The sequence below is a fragment of the Zophobas morio genome, unplaced genomic scaffold (assembly GCF_036711695.1).
Source record: "Zophobas morio isolate AGI-343-1 ecotype UQ-CSIRO unplaced genomic scaffold, CSIRO_AGI_Zmor_V1 ptg000017l, whole genome shotgun sequence".
Classification (NCBI taxonomy): Eukaryota; Metazoa; Arthropoda; class Insecta; order Coleoptera; family Tenebrionidae; genus Zophobas; species Zophobas morio.
In genome coordinates, this window is record NW_026972122.1 from 10,125,433 (window position 1) to 10,148,935 (window position 23,503).

The 23,503-nt window shown below is 35.5% G+C and overlaps 1 protein-coding gene across 1 annotated transcript in view; it reads left to right on the top strand.

The window, feature by feature from the left end:
* Nucleotides 1-23,503, top strand: part of LOC135130440 (adenylate cyclase type 3) — a 196,541-nt gene that overhangs the window by 161,713 nt on the left and 11,325 nt on the right. Inside the window, exons 8-18 of the mRNA XM_064057818.1 lie at nucleotides 4,335-4,448; nucleotides 5,403-5,488; nucleotides 5,544-5,705; nucleotides 5,770-5,860; nucleotides 5,912-6,010; nucleotides 6,064-6,317; nucleotides 6,370-6,445; nucleotides 6,494-6,719; nucleotides 21,948-22,030; nucleotides 22,081-22,179; nucleotides 22,230-22,478. Coding sequence (XP_063913888.1) covers nucleotides 4,335-4,448; nucleotides 5,403-5,488; nucleotides 5,544-5,705; nucleotides 5,770-5,860; nucleotides 5,912-6,010; nucleotides 6,064-6,317; nucleotides 6,370-6,445; nucleotides 6,494-6,719; nucleotides 21,948-22,030; nucleotides 22,081-22,179; nucleotides 22,230-22,478 — 1,539 coding nt within the window. The remainder of the gene's footprint in view (nucleotides 1-4,334; nucleotides 4,449-5,402; nucleotides 5,489-5,543; nucleotides 5,706-5,769; nucleotides 5,861-5,911; nucleotides 6,011-6,063; nucleotides 6,318-6,369; nucleotides 6,446-6,493; nucleotides 6,720-21,947; nucleotides 22,031-22,080; nucleotides 22,180-22,229; nucleotides 22,479-23,503) is intronic.

The following is a 23,503-nucleotide window of genomic DNA, read 5'->3' on the forward strand; positions in this document are numbered from 1 at the left end:
AATTTTAAACACATTTTAAATGATCGGCGAAAAAATTTTACAGTAGACAACTTGGAACATATTACAATCATAAAATAAAACTGAAATACGGGTGTTAAATATAAAGTCTAGGATTGTTGTAATAATATGTTATCCAAAGTTCTAAGAAGTGTTCTTTGATTTGTAATATGATTATGTTTTTAATGCTTTTTTGCTTAAAATAAACCTTTTTTAATGAAAGTGTTATGCTTATTTAATGCTTTTTTGCTTAAAATAAAACTTTTTTATTGAAAATGTTGTGCTTATTTAAGCGCTTATTCTTAATTTTTTTGTGCTTATAAATCTGCTCTCTAATCATCAGATCATCACAAACTTTTGTAATGGGAAAACTCACTTAAAACATTTACGTAGCACCTTTTTCACTTTTATTTTATCACTGCACACATATTTTTATTTTAACTTATAGGGGTTCTTATAAAAAAAAATCGCAAAATCAGATTGTATAAGTTTTCGAAAAAGGTAAGAATTTTTTATTGTACTTCAGGGTGAAGGAGTAATAATGAGAGAGAGGAAAAAATAGATAATAAAATTCCTTCAGTTAGCTTATTAACCTAAAAATGGATACAATCGCCAGACAGACAGACGGAACCGGGAAAACAAAAGTGGTCAATCGTCCGATGGACTCAGTTACCTATCTTCGTTAGCTTACGCTCAGAAAGTAAAAATTCATCGCTCTATAACTCATGTTCGACCGTATGCTTTCAAATGCAAAGTGGGGAACCCCAAGGTTGGAAAAACCTTCTCCAGCCTTCAACAATGAAATCAAATGTTGCGGATCAATGCAAATACCTAAATATCACAACATTAAATACACGAGGCATAACAAAATTTGCATAAGGCAACTGGATCCTAATACATAAACATAAGTTATGACGATGGCGTAGCCGCAAATTTAAATTATGGCAGTGGAGAAATCAGCAAGCGAGCTACAAGGGATGGTGATTTTACTGTATAGACAGATATAAAAAAACTTGCCGCGTATGATGTTCTGTACCCGGCTTTCGCAAAATAGCCACTATTGGTAAGCTCCACCTCTCACGCGGACGCGGAAGTTCCCAGGAAGTTTTCAGTCAAATCCATCATTTTCGAATTTATAATAACTGAATGAATATTTGAAAAAAAAAATAGAAACAAAAAATCACATGAGGTTCAATTATGCCATACTCTGTCAAGAATTTCAAACAACAAAGACTTTATGTAATATTAAGTTATGCATTAACTCAAGTTATGGAGCAAATCAAAATTAAGTTCATCAAGTTTACAGCGTTAACTTGCCCCACATTACATTACAACAAAGCGTGTGTGAAATAAACACGACAGGCAAATATTAAATGCAGTAGAAAATCAAAAGTAGGGTGACATTGCATCTCACATTGTGTGAATATCTCAACAATAAAATCTCCAAATTCAGCTTGTCAAACGGTGATACACACATATCGGCATAAACAAAAAAATAATTACTCAGATTTGAGAGAGACCGTGGCGTCGAATCTGATTGAATTGAAATACAAATACACAAATGCATTCCAATCTGAAACCAGTCTGAACGGTGGCATGAATAAATTGCCTGTTCCTGAAATGAGTTTTTCTTATTAATTTTTCAAATGTGGTTGGGGGCAATGTTTTTTTTTTCTCTTACCGCGAAATTTAAATTTCAAATCCAGGATGTGATATTGTATGACCCTGTACTTTGTGCCAGTTCACATTCACATTAACTTGGCCGCGTTAAAAATCCATAAGCAATGCATTTTATGTGGGAGATTTCGTGGCATTGTTGTCAATTTTTAAAATCCATCGATTTTCTGAAGCAGACGGTATATCATTTATCTTTCAAAACATTTTCAGTTAGTTATTTGAAATGTTATTCTAGGTGCTCACATATTCATCGTATTAATTAACTCGCGTCAAATATATGAATAAAATTTTCCATTAAGGTAGATAATAAAATTTTATAACTTCTATTTTTGTGTTTTTCATTTGAACAAACTAGTTTTATGAATTTTTATGTCCGCTTCATTACTGGTTTCCACCACTTCTTTTGTTTTTAACGTTTAAAATGGAGCAGCTTTACAAAATTTACGATGATTTTTACCACGTTTCTGCTTTTTTGTAAGCTGAGGAAATATTGTAATCGAGTCCATTGACCGACTGGCTACTTTCATTTTTTCTCGACGCGTCATAACCTCAAGAGTACGAAAAATAGATCTTCCGTTTCTGTCTGTCTGTCTGTCGGTATGTCTGTCTGTCTCCCATATGTCCGAGACTACTGGACTGATTGTTGTAATTTTTTTACGCATATTAAAAATTTGGCTAATCATCACAATTAGCAATTAGATGACGTCATTTCAAAGAATTCGATTTTGAAATGATTAAAATATTAGACAACAATATACTTGTGATTTACGAATCCGCTTTGAATTTTTTTCCTAAATGTCTAAATTTTCCCAAAAAAAAATGAATACAATATAAAAACATTTTACCATCAACTCAAGATATAACCGCCCAGAACATAATATTCAGAACATATTGTTTGATTGTGGCTTAATTAACAATTTTAGTCCTCTGCTTTGAGAAGAAAAACTCATTCAAATCAAACACATTTCTACGTGACATTCTTTCAATGTACAAACTAAACACTCGAAGTCAAGTATGTTATTATTGGGGTGAAGACATTTTTTCCCGTTGGTGCAGGGTGTGTGGGGGTGTTATTTATGCCGCTGGTTTTTACTTTATAAAAGTTATTACAAAACAAACTTGTACCTCAGGCTCGGTAGAAATAACTGTATCGGCAATAGAAGCCCTATTCGTTAGCCAGCTCGCAGCCCAGATTTAACTCCCATAGATTTATTTTTGTGGTGATACATAAAAAATTTGTCGTATTTGTGACCTTTGCGTGATTTAGAAGATTAAAGAAGTTAAATTAGGAGTGTTTGCACCTCTTTAACACGTAATACTCGATTAACTGCGACAAGTCGCAACGCAAACTAATCAAAAGTTTTGTGTTACTGCACATAAAGGACGAGAGTTCGAACTTGCGCTTAAATAACTGTTCTAATCTGGTATAACTAATTTATTGTAAAATAATGTAAATATTTTTTATAAAACTTTTGAAGAATTTCAAAATATATCCATTTTCAAAGTATAGGGCCGCAAGATTTGATCGGACACCCTGTATATATACCAAACTGAAACTGAAAGTTACTATACTATAGTCCTTAAATATTATTACTTGTCCTAATTAAATAACAATTAAAACAAAAATGTTTAAAATAACGTTGACAAATACAATTTTATTTTAATTTATTGTCAAAAAACATGCTATATCATAACTACTCAGTTTAAATAGATAAATTATTGTTTAATTCTATAATAGCGCCATAATTAAAATTAGCTTAGCTGGAAGATAACAATATATGATTCACATAATTCCAAGCTATCTAAACCTTTTATTGAAATCTGAAATTCTGAAAATACAGAAGAGAAAATTTTAATTAACCGAAAATCAAAATAAAAAGTATTTTAAATGGGAAATATGCATCTCGGAGTCTTGCTTAAATCCTCGCAAAATTGCAAGCATCAAACCCTCAGCTAAAATCACAGTTATTGTCTTGGCAATTATTTGGAAATTTCATTTCTACCTTTATTTATGCACATTGATTAAGTTGTTATTTCGTAAGGCATTCCATCGCATTTTGTTCTCTGTCTTTAATAAACTTCTGGGGATATTTACGATTACGTATTTGCTTTATCTACGTTTGCCAGAATTTGTAATCACAAATTCACAAAAGGCAAATATTTATCCTCTCACAATAATTATGACATCGAGGCAAAATTTTCCCCCAAAAAAAATTATCGCATTTAATAAAATAAATACGGTTTCTGAGTCAGAAGCGGAGCAGAGAATGAAAGTGTCAGTGCAACCATTGTTTTAAGTAAGAGGGTAATTTGAAAAACTTGGTCTGATAATGAAAGACCTGTTTTTCTTTCCACAGTTACTGTTATTATGTAAAACAAAGTAGATGAAAGTTAAATAGAGTTAAGTCAAGAAAGATTTTTTCTTCATTTGGGGAAGTTGAGCGCGACACTGACACGGACATGCCTTCATTCCGGAACAAAAAGATTTTTCTTTTTAATACGTGCTTTTTTCCGGAGTATTGTTAGGCGTTTCTTTTAAAGAGTTATTGTAACGTCGACATATCTTAGATAAAAAGTCATTGTGTTATCCCTAGCTGTAAAGAGTAATTTACTATTTTCTACCTAACTTTACTAAAATTCATACTACAAATTGAATTTAGTTCCAGCCTCCTGTACAAGAAGTGCAAAACGGTAGCAGCATACTTCCCGAAGAAGATAGCTGCGTAATAGCAGATATATCAGACACGAAAGAAGAAGAAGAAGCAGAAGCAAACGTAAGTAATATCTACGAACAGACACAACAATTTAAAATAAAAATAAAACCCATACTACGCTGACTAGTTTTTTGACACTTTAATATTTAATTGACAAGCTTCGATAAAAAGCGGTCACATTCTGTGCTTTACGAAACATCAGTAGACCATGTGTTGTTAATAACGGAAATAACTCACCTTCACCTTTACCTTGGGGCTAAATTAGAGGGTACAGTAATAGCAGGAATTGTTTATTACACATTCGAAGCTGAATTTTTTAGCATTCGTTCGACCCATTTTCCTAAAAACCCAACTAATCTGGAGTATGCAAATCAAATAGCCAAAATGACATCTGAAAAGTGATGGGAAGCGTAACACATTTAAATAAATTGAACAATCCTCGGGTTGGGAGAACTGTCGAATCGGTATATTTAAACTACCGCTCCTAAAAGAGATGCAGATTTTGCTGCATTACGTGCCTCGTTGATTTATTGATCCACTGTTCTGCCTGTAGTGAAATTGAGAATTAGGAAATAGAAAACGGATTTTTGTTTATTTTTCCTAATTGAACGTTGACCTAGTTTTCAATATCGCTGACATCGGCAAGTTTTTCATCAATTGCATTTATTTGAACAACCAATCAGTGCAATTAAACCGGTTCATTTCCACAATTATTGTGGTATCGAAGGTAGTTCTAAATCTCGTTAAGGATTGTTGATTACCTCAAAATAAAATTTTTAATTACGTTTTAGCATAATTTGATTAATTTTAAAGTCAAGGAGCGTAAAATTAGCGTCGCTCACTTACAAATTGCATTAATTAAAGTTGCTATGAGTAGAGCATCACAAAAATACGACTCGAACAACAAGGCGACTCGCAGTCAATATTTTCTTGCTAAACAAAAGAGAAAATTTACATAGTTCTCCGTTCCCGTTAACACATCCTCTAACTTTCAGCGAGGTTTTTTTATTTCAGGGTGGTAACCAGAAAAGATCGCGACAGGACTCGAGGGATTTTAAGATCCGATTAAGGGCAGAACTGGTTAATAGGGACGGACATAAGTGAGTTAGCGGAAGAAATCGTTAGAAATAATTAAAACGTCTCGAATCCTTCTAGAGAGTTATCCAAGAATACGAAATGCCTGACACTTGGTTTTGTGGACGAGCATAAAGAAAAATCGTATCAACAACAAGTGGAGACTTTTTCCAGTATAACCTTACTGATGTTCTTAATAGTACGTCTTGCCATCGCGCTGACGGTTTTCATTGTCTTACCAAGGTAAAATAAATATTTAGTTTAACCGAAACGAAAAAGTTGTCTGACAGATAATCTATACCTTCAGGGACATGTCAATCAATATTTCCTACTGCACGGAAAATCTAATAATCATAGTCCTACTGTCTATTCTTATATGCGACGAATTTTCCCCGGTCGTAAGTAGTTTTTCCAGTCGGCAAGCCAAATCTTAAACCGGATTATTTCAGCTGAAATGCTGGAATGCTTTCAAGGATTCAATAACGGTACGAAGGATACTGTCTGCAGTTTGTGTCTTTCTTTTAGGGACGGCCAACGTGATAGACACAGTGAGTCGAATCTGATTTATCCGAAAGAAACGCTTTGATGGTTTTATTTTCAGATTTCTTGTGTTCAATTCCAATCGAATTCAGATAATTGCACGTTCACAGACGATATAAATTCGTCATGTCTTTATCCATCCTATTTCAGCTACTTCGCTGTATTAATTTTGATCGCTTCATCTCTTCCAGCGTGTCTGTCGTACCTGTGGAAGGCTTTGTTCTTGTTCATAATAGCTCTAGGTCAGTGCCTAGTTAACATCTTTGTCCTAGAGCTGGTTCTAGAGTGCGAAGAGTCCCGCAAAAACTGGAATAGGTACACACGCTCACACTCTGAATTATTCATAGTGAACCGCATTGCTTTTCAGCTTAACTAAAGGTAAATACACACTTTCAGCGTTGTTACTTACGGCGACTCTTGCTCTGGCTTTGCTCTCGAGACACGTAAGTTTGCATAGGTTGCTATCCGTGGTATTAATGCTATTCTGGTAGATGGAGCAGGTCGCTAGAGTTTTATTCTTGTGGAGATGCGAAGTCGAGGAGCAGCGCGATTTCGCGGAGGATATGAGAAGAAGAAATGAAGCCTTAGTGTATAATATCCTGCCGCCACATGTAGCTGCTCATTTTATGGGAAACAGGAAGAGGCAACACGATGAACTTTATTCTCAAAGTTATGCAGAAGTTGGAGTGCTTTTTGCTTCGATGCCTAACTTTTCGGGTGAGTTGGATAAGAAACGTTTAGAAATTCTTCGGTGCGGCATAAAGTTACTGAGGATTTCTCTTGTTGTTTTTTATTTTCATGCGATACAAATATTTGCAAGTACAAAACAAATGTTCTGTTAACGGTTTCACTTACCTGAATTTCTGGAACGTTTATTTAACGAAAACAAAATTGGAGTAAAGCGCCATTAACATTTTAACATTTTCAGCCTCTGAAAAAACTTATTGCACAAAACACTCGTAAGACGTACAACATTAAACGTAAAGAACTAAGGCCATAAACATCCACGACGCAATACCACTTTTACGTCGTCTTTAAGTATATGTGTCCGGAACATGAAAAATATGATATGAGGTTGATATTATACAGTTGTAACACCAGAAGGGACGGAATGAATAAAATAGAACGAAAACGTTATCTTTATAGAAAATTGCGTTATAAATTATGCCTTATGAACCGTGAAGAGAAATACCGCTTGATTAAAATAACGACTTATAGATGGTCCGTAAAAGGAATAAAACCCGTAAACGGCGATGGAAAAAATTCTAGAGTAAAATTTGCTTTCTTTGTTTGATCGACCTCAGTGGAGCTTCCATTTCCAACTTTATAGACGGGGTACTACTACATTGTGCAATCAATCGTTTTCGTTAGCATTTGCGGTTACGTTGTGAGGCAAATGTTCAGTTTTTTTGTTCTATTTATGGTTCGCTTCGGCTTCCAGAATCGCTATAAATCGTGCTTTAGCATTGAAACTAGTTGAGCCACAACAAAGTTATGAATGTGTATAGGCGAAAAACAGCAATATTATACGTGTGGATTTACAAAACCAACACTGTTTGTGGATTGTAGCGTATTAACGTTTATATATGAGAATAATTTTGGTATAAATGTGCAAAAAATGCGCAGAATCCTGTTTTGATTTATTTTTATAAACCTATCCCTTATTATATAATCTGACTTGGTTTTTAATAGGTATTTATCTATCAAGGGCATTATGAAGATGTTTTTGGTTTCCGATGCGCTCTGGCGGGAGAGTTTATAAGTCCCTCGAGAGTATAAATAAACATTAAGCAGTGTCCTTGATACGTACAAAGTTTCCTTACTAATATTTTCCTATCAACTAAATACTAAATTATAGATCTGAAGACTGCAACAGAATTTATGTTCTAATTGCTAAGTACTTTGTGAATTATGAATGCGATATCTAACGAATGTGTCATGTTTCCCTAATCAAGTTTTCCTGGCAATATGAGGTTTTGTTGGCGATGAAGTGTTAAATCAAGTAAAAATACAATAAATTTCGATACTACATACAAATTAAATATCAGTAAGACAGTGATCCCTGGGTATCCTGAAGACAATGGTTGATCAAAACTGGCAAGGATGTAAAAAATATGAAACCGGGAAGGTGTTAAATTTCATTGATGAAAACTCGAATAAAACATCGAAATTTATTTGTTTGGTGTGTGTGCTGGCAGAATGAGTTGGTGCAAAATGTTAGTTGATCATACAAAGAATAGAAATCCGGTCATTGTTGTCAATGTTGCTGAAACAAAAACTGACACACAACAAATTTTTATAACTATTGGTGAGCAAGGAATGGGTTGTTTGGAGCTGATAACAAAACATTAGCGTTCATGGATTACATGTACTACAAATCAAACAGTTTGTTATTAAACTAGACTCGTGACATTACGTTAACTCAAAGAGGAACATGTGGATTTGAACTAAAACACTCTAATTTACTCGAGTTGTGCTTTAGCAATAGTCTATTCTTTAAAACAAGACACATTATTGGGATGCCTAATTATCGTAATGGAAGAGAATTGAGAATGGATCTACTCAATGGAGGCTTGTAGAGACGAATACGCTGTAAGGTTTCCATAAATTGAAGTTTATGAGGCTTCTTTATTAAATCACATTGAGGATGTAATTAATAGGTCTGTGATGACTGGTAGCGTAAGCCAAGTTAAATCAACGGAAGACCTCGAGTTTCAATTGGTATTGTTAATTTTTTGAAAGAGCATTTCTGTTAAAATTATTTCTGAAAAATGATATACCGTTAAGCACACTTTTACCTCCAAATATCCCTCGTTGCCTTGATTATTAGAACCGGTTTGAAATCATGGATCACAGTTAAGGGAACGATGGCTCTGTTCAAGCAGATAAAGCTTTCCTCTGTTTTCAACGTTACTAAACTTCGCAGTCCAGGGTTGCTACATATTGACCGGATCATCCACTACATTTCGCGGACTACCAAGCCAGCGACCTGCTCACAATGATTCAACTGACGCTAAAGTTTCCCATACTAACACTATTGCAATTCACCAATGCACTTCAACTCCTTCTTCTTTAAACAACAAAGAGTTTGCTTGGAGTTAAATTACGCATTAATTCAAGTGATTGGTTAAGTCAAAAAGAGTTCATCAATATTACATCATGCAGTCAAAGAATTCAGACATCACATAAAACAAAAGATATGTAAAGTAAACACAATACGGTCGAAATCAGAATAATAATTTGAGAATAAATGTTCAAATTGAAGCTGTCAGAAAATGCTTCGGATGCAAAAAAAACACAATATTGCAAGACAACCTAAATATAAAATACACCCGATACGTCGAGTCCAGGATGATATTAATTAAAAAAAAATATGATAATTTGCAAGGTCTTTTCTCTCAAAATATATCAACGTTTGAGATAGTTTAAATGCGAAAAAAGAACTATTAATTATTAATCGCGAGTGAAGTATGGATAATGTAATAAACTAATAAATCCCCAGACATTTTAGATATCGTGGTTATAAAAATACAGGGTGCTTCTGTAAAATTTCATATGCAATCAAGAAAACATATTGCAGATATACCTCAGTGCTTATTATTAAATGAAATCTACTACGAATCCACGATACCGATCGTAAAATTAAATTTGTCGATGATTAAAATCGGCGTGGGTAAAACTCAACAATTTGTTTCACACTAACTTAAATTTACCCGACTACTTGCACACACTATACTCTAGTGGACTGAACTGACCGAATAATTAGTCCTTCCCGAAGGTAGTCCCTATTTAATCCCATACTTTCGTTCTAAATGTTTCGTGATCGAGGTCTTTCTGGAATACCCATCACGACTTCCGCATCCTGGCTTTTCTTTGGCGAACACCGCCCGGCCCGTCACCGACGATGAGTCACACATCATCGCTGTACATACTAGAACCCATATGTGTCGCACCGGGACAGCGTATGGGTTTCTTTCGTAACAATATGAACTATGAATTTACAAGTAATAAAACAAACATAAGACGTGTTGACGAATAGTCGAAATTTTACACCTTTTAAACTACAAAACTATTAACAAACTGATGTTATGCTAATTAGACTCGTCTAATTGCCTTGCGTTCCAGCATTCCTCTACAAATGCATGGTTGGCTTTATGCCTACTGACTAATTTTTTCATTTTTAATTTTTCAAATGCGGTTTCCCAGGCTAATTTCTACAGTGCGAAAGAGATATGGATTTTTTTCAGTAACTGAAGAATTAGAAAAGCAAGAATTTTTTCAACCATTTTTTGGACACAAAAATGAAAACTAAACAGCAAATTACACGTCGAGTAGGAACGAGTCGAACACTACAAAATCCCGGCTAGAGAACTCACAAAAATTGACCACTTCATCAAAAGTGGAGACTCCACCCGGCATCGGTGGGGCTAACAAAGAAAAACCAATGGGATGCAACCCCTGTGTTGAAATGAGTTGCTTTCTCATTCTCTCTCGAACTACATCAGCAAACCACCCAAATCGCCGTCGATTCACATTAATTCCTGTCATTAGCACTTCTCAGGTAGAAGATCAGATAAATTCCGCTACCCAATTTAAGATAATTTAATTTTTCTAAACTAAATATTATTTTGGTAATTCACGCCTCAGCCTTGCTAGGCTGGTTACAAATTTATGGTGGCAGCGGTGAGATCCGAAACCACGCCTCTGAAGAGACTGGTATCTCAAACCAGAGCCTTAGACCGCTTGGCCACGCTACCGCATTTGGAACTTTTGTTAGGTGTACAATCCAGTACCTATTTCGACGACATTTGCGGCGATCTTTATCAACAATTAGTGCTTAGGTAATCGGCACTTTCATACTCGAGTCCCGGACATCAGGAGTTACGTCGTTCTCGAAACAACGTCGGTGTCCCGCGTTGATTTTTGCTGGTGAAATATCCATTTGGGATGGGTTGGTTGGTGATGGAATGGTGGAGTCCGGCCCGCTGGGTCTGCTATTGATGATTTGATCATCCTGCAACAATACACACAAGGAAATATCTGGCCTTATCATATTGATATGCTGACCTGATCAATTTTTCCTTGTCGCTGGGTGACTCTCATTGTGACCGTGGCTTTCCGATTCTACGACAACCGGTGGTTGATCTCGTCCTCTTCTTTCCCGTTTCTGAGCGCAGTTTCTGACTCCATTAGTTCGCTCGTGTATGACATCATATATCCGGCTCCTGCTGATCCATGGCTCATCACTGATTGAGCCTTGGCTACGAGTGTGTCTCCTGGTAATTTCTGCCTGTCTGACATTGGGTGTAATAATTCCCGCGCGGAGTTTTCTGGGACTTGTAAGTACCCGGAGCCTCCACCACCGTTACCAATTGTTCCCGGGCGGATTGCTCATGCCTTTCATGCGCTTCATGCAACACGTCATGCAAGTTATCTCTATTCTGTTCATAACATCAGGGGGCTAGCAAAGAGAAACCAATGGGATGCAACCCCTGTGTTGAAATGAAGTGCCTTCTCGTTCTCTTTCGAACTATACCAGCAAACCGACCAAATCACCATCGATTCACACATTCTTATCAAAAATTACTACCCTAACAATGTCATGGCTCGCGACTTAATTAGGATACCCAGCCATAGATCTCGAACCCATCAAACCTTCTCTTACCTGGGACTTGGTTTCACCTAGCTATTTACAAAGCGAGGAAATCGCATCATTTCATTTTGATAACGGGATTTCTAACGCTTCTCTGCCTGTGGGCCCATCCATCATGGTCGTTATGAAACTGTGCCGTTTTCTTGAAATTCAACAAAAACAGCCAGGCAGGCTTGAGACGCAATTTACTTTGTAACGACTCACTCGGAAAAGATTGAACATGTAGTACTATACCACTATTTGAGTAAAATTAAAAGGAAATGAAGGAAAATCAGGCATTTTGTTGATGTGATATGAAAAAAATTGAAAGTGTGTTCGGGAAATAACATCTTCAACATCCTATGTAGTGCCGTTCCTTGACAAAATTATTTTTTTCTTTATACGGATAAAATTTGCTGATTGTCAAATTAAATACCAAATTTTTCGTATTATTTCACATACCTGTCTAGTTTACTATGTGTTAAGCTTGCGGCTTAATGTAATGGAGTTTATGCAACTAATTATACGCTTAGCAACACAAATGAGACAGTTAAACAGTCCAAAAGAGGCGCAATAAATCAGTGCCGACGAAATCATTAAGAACACATATAATATTATTATTATTATTATTATTAACGAATCGATCGGGCAGAGGCTATGCCTGTTATGCCCGCGCCAAATTAAGTAGTGGCTTTATCTTCAGTATAACTTAAAGATTTTTGTCGCATAATATGTATCATATTTCGATTTAAAACTTACAATAGCTCATGATACAAGTAAATATGGTATGGACATCCCATGAACCAAAACTCGTCTTCTTCTGCGCAACGTTATCTGACGTCATGTGGAATGAATGACCTTCCACTTCTGTGTTGACATCTGATGTCAAATATCAATTTTAAGGGTTATGAGGCAGTTATGAGTTTTTGTGGTTATGAGGGTTATTGTTTATTGTTACCAAACTGATGCGTAAAAACAAATTGGTGGTTTGCTAGCGACCTAGCGTTGTTAAAAAAATAGCGGGGATGATAGCAAATAATAAGAAAATATCTGTGTCCTTGTTATGCTCCGTCTTTTCGACAGCAGGTATTTTTTGCTTCCAGTATGGCGATCCTGTTACTGTCATTTGGCCGTCAATTGCCTTGGTGGTAACACGTCTTCCACGACTGTTTGCTGGTTACCGGTGACACTTTCTCGTTGAATAGGGCTGGAGTTACTTTGGGACTGGAATAGTGTTCTTTCCGGTCCGTTAACTCAATAATTCTAGTACAGTCTGTCGTAACCTCAAATCGTAAACACATCAACCTTTCGTTGACAGATAGCGAAAATTACTAGCCTCGCGCTATCTTTGTTTAACACATAGGTTAGGTTCCTCTCTGTCGAATTCCGACCACAGGCAGTTTGCCGTACTTTCTAAAAGTAAGAGTAGATCTAGTGACTTTAGTTGGGCTCGGTAAATATTTCAATTTCCCGCCTGAATACAGCCAGGTGACGTCAGCAAACCTGCGTATGTCCATACCATATTTACTTGTATCATGCAATAGATGAAGCTAGCACTATATCCTTGGGTAACGCGTTCCAACTGTCAAACACCCTATTCGTTAAAAATTTTTAACGAGCTAAAGTGCAAAACTTCAACTTACGCAACTTTAGAGGATGCCCTCTGGTGCGGCCTGAGGTATTGAGAGGGAAGAGATGCCTCATTGGGGAAGGCCTGATAAGTAATGATTAGATCGCCTCGTTTGCGCCTGTCTGAAAGAGGGCAGAGATGCATTAGTTTAAGCCGTTCGCAGTAAGGAGGCCGATTTATGCCGAACGGAAATCTGCTTGCTCGACGCTGAATGGACTCCAAGCACAAAATGTCTTTTTGAAGTATGGGAGACCAGACACCATTAGCAAACTCTAGCAAAGGCCGCACATATGTTTTGAAAAGTTTAGAAAAGACCAATGGACTAGCTTTGGAAAATGTTTTGCTCAAAAGAAAGAGCATTTTATTTGCTTTGCTCGCAACTCGCTGGACGTGCTCAGTCCATGACAAATTGGAGGTGTCAACAACACCCAAATCAACGTGTGAATCTGTACATGAAAGAAGTAAGTTGTCAACGAAATAAATGTGTTTGGGGTTATTATTCCCAAGGTGTAGGACTATGCACAAAGCATTAAATTCAAAGATAACAACCAATCATGACTTAAGTCATATATTGCTCGAAGATCTCGTTCTAAATCCCTATAATTCGCACTACTAATGTAAAGCTTGATGTCATGTGCGAACATGGCGAAAGGCGAGGTTACGATATTTTTGATATCGGCAGTATAGGCGCAAAGAGTACCGGGCCAAGCATTGAGCCCTGGGGCACCCCACTTACAATATCGACAGATCTACTAAGTCCATCACCGACTTTGACTCGAAATGTTCTATTGCTCAGAAAAGATTCTATTCACCCAAGAAGGTTTCCTCCTATACCAAGATGTTGCAATTTGTGAAGAAGCCTGCGTTTCGGAAACTTGTCAAAAGCTTTTGAAAAATCGAGATATAAAATATCGACGGGGCGACCCAGATCGATATCCCCAGTCCAGTCTGACAAACAGCACAAAAGATTAGATTGGACAGATTTCCCAGGTAAGAAGCCATGCTGTTCAGGTGGAATTAGATTGTAATTTATGAGAAACTTGACTAAATGGTCATAAATAATGGATTCCATGACCTTGACCACGAGCGATGTCAAACTCACTGGCCTATAGTTTGATGCAACAAACTTATCACCCTTGTTCTTGTAAATTGGTTTGACAAACGCGGTTTTCCAGTCGGAGGGAAGTCTAGATTGCATGAATGATTGCGGCATTAGAATAGAAAGCGGAGTGGCAAGAGAGGCTGCACAGTTCTTTAAAACGCAGGCGGAAATAAAATCAGGACTTGGAGATTTAGTAACTTTCAACTTTCTGAGCTTATCTGACACCGTGTCCGCAGAGAATTTTATATCAGTGGTACTATTCGAATTACAAACGCTAGATAAATTAGGCATCCCAGAAAGAGGTTCCACAGTAAACACTTTGGCAAAGGAGTCGGCAAATATATCAGCCACGGTGTAACTGTTATCATTAAGCATGCCTGCCGCATCTTTAACGTTAACTGTTTTAACTGGACCTGATAAAGTAGTGCGAATATACTTAAAAAGAGTTTTTGTGTCCTTATTCTCTGCAATACGCTTCTCATAATCAAGTCTAGCCTCTCTGATGACAGTCGAAAGATGGTTAGAAAAAGCCCTATGAGCATTGTAACTCGTTCCGGTCCCTGTTCGTTTAAAAGCTCGCCACGGTGCTCTCTTTTTGCGTACTAGGTTTAAAATTCTCCCGTTAATCCATGGTTTTGATGAAGATCTTTTAAACGTGGAAGTAGTGGTGTACTGTGTGACCCTATCAGATATTGTTGTTTTAAAGCAATCCCAATTGTTGCTTATCGTCAAATCCGAAAGAAGACAATTCCAATCTAGCTTCCCTAAGTGCTCATTCAGGGCTTCAAAATCTATCATCTTCCGTTCAAGCGTGATAGTTCTCTTCCGAGGTGTGTAACAAATTTGTAAATCCATCATTAGAACTAAATGATCCGATTTACCAATTGTATTCAAATATTCCAAGTTCGAGATTGAACTGTCATCAGACGTTATAACTAAATCTAGCACAGATGGGTTTTGGTTCGACCTAAACCTTGTTAGCTGCGTGATCAATTGATCAAGATGACTATTAAGCAGCAAATCCACCAAAAGTTGAGAGGAAGGAGAATAGGAACGACTGGCACTAATGGGCCAATCCACATCTGGGAGGTTTAAATCTCCGAAAATATACATTTTGTCATATGAATTCGATATACTGTTAATCTGATTGAAAAGAGTTATATCGTCGTTGAAAAGAGATGACGATGGTCTATACACACATCCTAGAGCAAAAGTTGTGCTGCTGGTAGTCATTTTTAAGAAGAGAGAATCAATACCACCAGTGTTATATATAATACATATGTTTATTATTAATTTCTGTGGATGCAAATAGCAAGAACAAGACTGCGATCATCAAGTTTTACTTCCGACAATATCACTTTTCACCGCATCAGTTTGTAACTGTCGTTTTCGTAGTAATAATAGTAGTGTAGTGTGTACTATAATCTATATTATATATATCGGGCGAGCGACAAAATTTGTGATCGAGTCATCCTTGGGACTGTATCCGTCTGAAACGTTTAAAGTGCGTCTAAAGGAACTTTGCATATTTTAAAATTTCTCGAAATAATGTATTCTCGTATTTTTGCAAACCTAATAGCTTGTCGTCCTCTAAGTATTAAACTTATAACATTCGTAGCAAAATGTACTACAAAATTTTTTGAAGTCGGGTGTCCCGTTTTCAAAACAGATGTTGTTATTATCGTGATCCCAGATTCAGGATGGTGCAGCTTGCATGGACAGACGCAATATTGAAACATTTCAACTACCTCTATCAAGGGGGCATTTTGGTGGCGTTAGTTCATTGTAATATCCTAGACAATTTTCTGATTACTTGTGATATTTCATTGCTCTGTTTTATTTTTATCCTAACCTGAGTAAAGGTGCAGATATAAATTTTCACAGAGATAGAATGTTACAGGTGCTCATTTCCTCCACGAACCGTCCCGGCACAGCACTGTTATAAGTTACAATAGTTATGATTTATAACACTTCACATTACAGGCCCGAATGTTTAGGTTGTTATCAATGTTTCAAAAACGCAATAAAATATACTCCTGTATGATTTTCCGCAATGGATTCTAAAATGTTACCTATTTTCAATCTGAGTTTTTCAAGTTGCAAAAAACTATTTTTTTAAAAAGAGTTTAGAGACACAGTTTAATGTCGAACATAACGATGCGTAAAAACTTAGCCAAAATAGAGCGCCCAAACTTTAAAAAAGCGGTGTAAAGATAGAACACAACGAGACTTTCGTTTTCTGGATCTGACGACTCATCATATTTACGGTTACGAACGTAACAAGTGTAAATAAAGCTGTGTAAATAAACAGTATGATTATTCCGTTCAACTCCTGAAATGTGTCTATTTAAAAATACTTCAGAAATCTAGATTTAAGTTTATTCTGTTTTTTACGATCAGTTACAAACATAAATAAAACGCAGTATGTGCAAATTGTACTTGGGAAATCTGTCCCCCCTGAATTTTAGTCAGTGATTTATAAAGGTTAATTTTAATTTGTCAACACCAGTTTCAAGTTTCAATACCTTATTTGTTCGGCACAACAGTTTAATTAGAATTTTATGCAGGGAGTTTCTTGACCCATAAAATTTATAAACAAACGCAATACCAAACTGTTCGTATATTTGTTTTAACGTAATTAGAAATTGTTTCCAGTTTTGGGTGCGGGAATATTATAATGGAACAATATTTTCCGTCTCGCTTACTTCACTACAGTGAGTTCCGTTTTGAACTAACTTCGTATAGGGCGCCACGTGGTCAGTTAGTTCTAATTAGCCACTGCTTGAAAGTAAGTACAGTCGAATTTATGCAACACGCAATGTTGCTAATGAACGGAGAGTTTTATGTCAGTCTGGTTGAAAATGGAATGTGTCTTGTGGTCACGTGATTTGCTAACATTTATCTGTGCAACATTTAAAATCTTCATTAGAAAAAAGTAAATTTACAGGTTCTGGTTTTCTCGATCGAAATACGTATTTTTTTTTCAAAGATAAACTAGTTTTTTGAATAGATTTGTATTATTTTAAAACATCTGACGGATGGTAACCACACCCTCTTGTTGTCACAGCCGGAAATGATAAAACACTCGGTATATTTTTTTTATAAATACGAAGCTTGATTTCTTTACTAAAAAAATTAAATAGAACCAATATTCTAAAATCATTAATTAAAAGGTTATTTAGTAGAATAATTGAAAAATTATCTATTTAATTCAAATCTAATTGCTTGAAAAATAAATGTTTGATTTGGCAGTTCGACATTTAATGGTTTTTGAAGAAAAATGGCGGGCGTCCGTTAAAGAATGGAAAGTATCAACATCTTGAAGTAGGTGATTTTCCCAGGCTACAGGAAGTTGCAGAGTGGATACTAATAAGAAGCCAAGTAGAATTATTGGGTTATATCAAATAAAAAAGACACCCTTAATTTTTTAGCATAACCCTAACGTAATATTTAGTACATCGTGTTAGGACGCTATAAAGAGACATATTCTTTTTACCTGCTACTCCATTTGAACTTTCTCTGCTGACGTAAGATGTATAATTAATTTAGCAAACCTACACCCTATACTGAAATGGTCAAAGTTTCTACTATTGTAGAAACACCAAAGGGTAAAATCTTGTGTTATTGACCCATGGTCATCTGAGGTACTCAAATCATTTATGCTGATAGTGTATGGAATATAAATTTTCTTGTGTAAATTTTTAATTCAATAATTACGTGTTCCGTAATACATAAATTTCAGTGAAAATCTTGAGTAGGTATATGTTTAAACTAAATTATGGAATAAATTAAGTTAAGATGTAACTTTGAAAAAAAGTCTAAATTGTCAAAATAAGACTTTTTTGGCAAATAATATACCTTCTAAGAAAATAAAGGGCGGGTGGGCGGGGCTTGTACTTGTTAAGATAAGACTGATTTTGGCAAATAATATAATCTCTAAGAAAACAGTTGGGCGGGGCTAGTACTTACAACTTAAAACACTTTTACACTTTTGAACATCACTTCACGAAAACCCAACGCGAACTAATTGACACAGGAAGAGAATTCGAAAAGAAAGTTGTAGGAGGGCTTGGTGTATTTAACACATCAAAGTCTTTCCCCGAAAAGGAAAAGACAACTTGTATCTGGGTCTGTAAATGGGTGTTTTAATTATTTTAAAACCTACCTACGTACTTGTGTTAAAAAAATGTTGTTCCTTGGTGATTCGCGCAGAAAAATAGATTTGGGTTATTAAATTGTTGGTATTTTGCTAACGGAATTCCCCCAAAACTCAACTGTTATCTTGATCCCCCAGTTCGAGTGGAATACTGCTGATTGTGTTAACTATCAGTCTAACAGCTTCTACAGGGTCCTTTATAAGCAAGCAATAGCTTTACAACTTCCGTCTGAGAGCCAATTAAATGAGTGATGAAAACGGAGTAGGGGTGGGTGGGTCGGGCCACTTCTGACTGTTTACAATCTTAGATTCTACCGTTTTTCAAAATAGAATTCAATCCCCATTGTACAGTAAATAAAATAAGTCAGTGAAATGGAGAAAAGAGAAGGGGGGGGGCTGGGTTTACTTTTTTCTATATCCCCTTCTTCACTCTAGTAGGTACTACTCTTGAAATTGTTCAGTCTTATCTTAGCAAATACTAGCCCCGCCCACCCGCCCTTTATTTTCTTCGTGGGTATGTCATTTGCTAAAATTATTCGTATCTTAGGAAGCACAAGGCCCGCCCACCCGCCCTCTTTTTTCTTAAAGAATATATTAGTTGCCAAAATCAGTCTTATTTTAACAAGTATTAGTATGAAGGCCTTCAGGTTCACTCTGTTTAGACTGGTATTAGTAAATCGTTCGATAAGGTAAATCATTCAGTTCTGCTACAGAAACTATGGGCCTATGGCTTTCCAGGCGCAATTTTATCGTGGTTTCGTACTTTCCTTGATCCCAGCAGACTTGACTTGAGGGTCAGTTTTCATGTAAGCAGATTGCAACATCAGGAGTCCGTCAGGGTTCTATTCTAGGTCCGATATGTTTCCTTATTTATTAACGATATTGGCTCTAGTCTACGGAGTAACTCTGTTTTATTTACTGATGATATAAAGATTTATAGAGCAATAATCTCTTTGATTGGTGTACTCTAAACAGAATAGTGGCAAATGTTGATAAATTCATTGCCATCAAATTCATAGAAAAATCATTGGCTTCAATTTGAATTATAATTTAAATGGTGCATTTATCCCTACCGTTGCTGTTGTTAAAGATCTAGGAATTTCGTTGGATTCTAAATTTTTTTTAATACACGTAGTCTTCTTTTCCCAGCAAGAAACATTAATCATGTTTAAAAAGCTAAATTTTTGTAATAAAACATGGATTTTGCAATTATGCTCAGCGCCTCGGTCTGAAAATAAATAGAAAATTCATCACAACTGAGATCGGGACGGATGGGTGGTGCTTAAGCTGTGACTTTTATTTTCTAAATATAGGTATAGTTTCCTTTAAACAACACGATACTTTTTTTCACATGGTAATTTTCTGCAGAGAAATAGGGATTTTGCAGTTAAGGTGTACTCTCTGACTCACGATGAATAAACAAAATCATCACAGTCTCAACTGTGACGATTGTGAAAAGAAGACTACGTATATTAAAAAAAACAGGGACAAAATATAGCCCCTATATTTTGTCCCTGTTTTTTTTAATATACGTAGTCTTCTTTTCACAAGAAGAAACTAAAACATGTTTAAGATGGTAAACACCCCTCAGTCTGAGAGTTACAGTTACACATTAACAGGATCGAGATAATTAAAAAAAAACCGAAAGTTAAAAACAATTACGCACTTGTATGGTAATGTAATAACAATAACAATAACGTAAACATGAATAAAGATCGTTATTATTAGATCTAGAATTGTAGAATTTTTTCGTCGATCTCGTTCACCCCCGATGTTTCCCATCTCATCTCTTCATCACCACCACCGAATGGCTCCTTTTCATTATTTTTCACTCTCAAAATATCAAGGTCCCAAACAGCACGATTCATTACGTTTCGGTACTCTTGTACTTATTTGTCACCTCACTATGAAACACACATCTTTACCGCTTAATTTAAATATTTATTGTCATTTGTTTTTTAATATTGATGATTTTTTTAGTTATAAGATTCCATTTTAGTATTTTGACAAAAATACAAACTTTCAGATGACTTTTTTGAAATGTAGCTCAAAAAATAAAATGAAAATAATTATTGTAGCAAAAAAATTTTCTTGTGTTTATACAGGATGTTCAAAAAATGGCGCACCAACTCAACGATACATGACACAAATCTAACTTCGAGGAAAATCATTAAACAAATTTTACGTCAATTTGACATTCACTCACAAAAACAAAATATCGAATTAGAATCAAAAAACGTGAAAATTTAGCCACTATTGTTCGATTCATCCTGAACAATTTTTAAGAAATTTATAGATGAAGACAAGGTGCCTTTAAAATTATTTTGAACCATTAAAATTCAATCGATTACAGATACACAACACAGGTATTGAATTAAGATATGGTGAAATTTCGAAAAGAAAAATTAAACTTTGAAAGGCTGAATCTTCTACATTTGGACAAAATGGCTTTTTAAATAAATAATTATTCTCTGCTTCATGAATGGTCCTGAACAACGTACCATAGATTTGGTGCGCTAATTTTTTAACACCTTGTATATTATACAAATAAGGTGTGTAAATTGAGTTTCATGAACCAAAGTACTATTATTTTGTTCTAACACACACGCATTATGTGGAATGTTCTAACAATATTAAGGTCGAAAAGTAAATATAATCTTGATAATAAAATAATTTTCAAAAGTAAGAAAATACGAGAAAAATGGGGAATGATTTCGTACAAATAATATCTAGCGGCAAAATTTAAATCAGAATTTGATGTTCTGTTTAAAATAAAATGCAGTACCATAGAGCTCCAACTGAACAATAGCATTTACTACTTTTCAATTTAACTAATGCAACGTTTGAATCAAAACGTTTAATGCTAAACTAACACTGCCTATTTAATCTCACGAGCAACTTTCAATTCAGATAAAATATTGACTGAGTTTTTACGAGCATCGATCATCTACGACAGGCGAAACGGTTTCATAAATAAACTTTATATCAGAAACTTAAAGAATAAATCGGTAAAACATTTTAGTTACTCCCGGGCCCAAGTTTAGTTACAAATTACGTTGAATGGAACTCAGTCACTACAAACCCATTAAACAGTGTATTTTAAGACTAACTATTCTAGCAACAAAAAAGAAAGTTCCGTAGATGTAGTTACCAACTTTCGTAATTTTATCTCCGCTGAAGCAGGAAATAAAATCAAAATAACGAACAAAATCGAAGAGCAAATAAAGTGAGACCTGAAAGCTCTACGAACCTTTAAACTTTATAATTCAGAGTTGTGTTTACTTTCGCCAGAAATAATATTCCCTCGTAACGCTCTTATATCTTTAGTCAACGTTATTGATATTTAAAGACCCTTAAATATGTTTTTCATGAATAAATATTGTTTATTTAGAACTTCGGGAAACTAATTTTAACCGAAATTACAGACTTCTACTCCGAAGAGACCGTCAACAACCAAGGATTAGAATGCCTACGATTTTTAAACGAAGTCATTTCAGATTTTGACGCTGTAAGACCCACATTTTTCCTTGACACAGATCATCTCATTTCTGTTTCCAGCTTTTGGAGCTGCCTCAGTTTCAAGACATAATAAAAATCAAGACAATCGGTTCAACCTATATGGCAGCCAGCGGCCTAAATCCAACACGTCAAGTCAAAGTGGGATTTCACACGTAATTGAAATATTTTATATAAAATATATTTTTCAGCCTGAAGATCCCATTACGGTGCGGTGGGCGCATCTGGCTCTCCTTGTCGAATTTGCTCTGGAACTGAAAAAAGCCTTGCAGGGTATCAACGAACAGAGCTTCAATCATTTTGTTTTAAAATTGGGTATTAATCACGGACCTATAACGGCAGGTGTAATCGGAGCCAGGAAGCCTCACTACGACATCTGGGGCAACACAGTCAATGTGGCTTCCAGGATGGAAAGTACCGGGAAGGCTGGATGTATTCAGGTTAAAAATCAATATGCTTAAAATTAGAAAGTGTAGTGATAAGTGCTAAAATGTCCTCTCGGTAAAAAGCGCTTACACGGAACAGCAGTTAGAAGAACTTACAACTTACTAATGGGTTCCTATCAAAAATGTCACAGCATATTACAAACTAGCTGGGAAAGTTAATTACAGTTTGCGGAGGAGTACTAAACTATTTGGCGATTAATCAACGGGAAAATTAATTTATGACTTCTGATTTATTAAGATTGTTTTGTGCTGAAGGTCGTGTTTTGGCTTAAAACTATACACATTTTGCAGTACATCCTTGCGTTGGAAATGTTTTTATAACAGTTTAACATAAAAAAAAGGTTTTATTTTTAGAGCCCGGACGTACACCTGCATACTCGTAAACACTCTGACATTAGTCGAGTTACTCTGCAAACTCATTTTTTAAATAGGATCACCCACATAGCAACACTTCATTTAAAAGCTTCCAAGATAATTAATAGTTTTGTGAAATCTACATGTCAAAATTTGTTAGAACTTTTTTAAAAACCGTAAGAAAGGTTGTACTTATTTTTTAACAAGTTTTTCTAAATTTTAGAACTTATAATCATACTGAGATTATTTCGAAAATTTTAAATATCTCTAGTACTTTCTACAGGATACACTTCAGATAAGAAATGCATAACATGACACATTCGGGAATTACCTATCTAGTCTATAGGAATCAGATCAAAAAAATCACTTATGGACACAATTACGCCATTCTATTTCTCTGTATTTCCATACCGTACTTTTTGTGTTTTTGTTTTTTCTTATGATTTCTGTTTGTTTATCATCTCTTTTTCGTTTTGTTGGCGATTTTATAAAAAGCTAACCGGAATTTTTCTAATCATTCCCACCAAAAATGTGATGACGTCATCTGAAAATTGACGTATACAAGGTGAGTTAGTAAATGTATATTTATCTAATTATTGTTTCTATGAAGACCATACTGTAAAATTATTTTTAACTATGATGCCTGTTTTGTTTTTAAGGGGTAA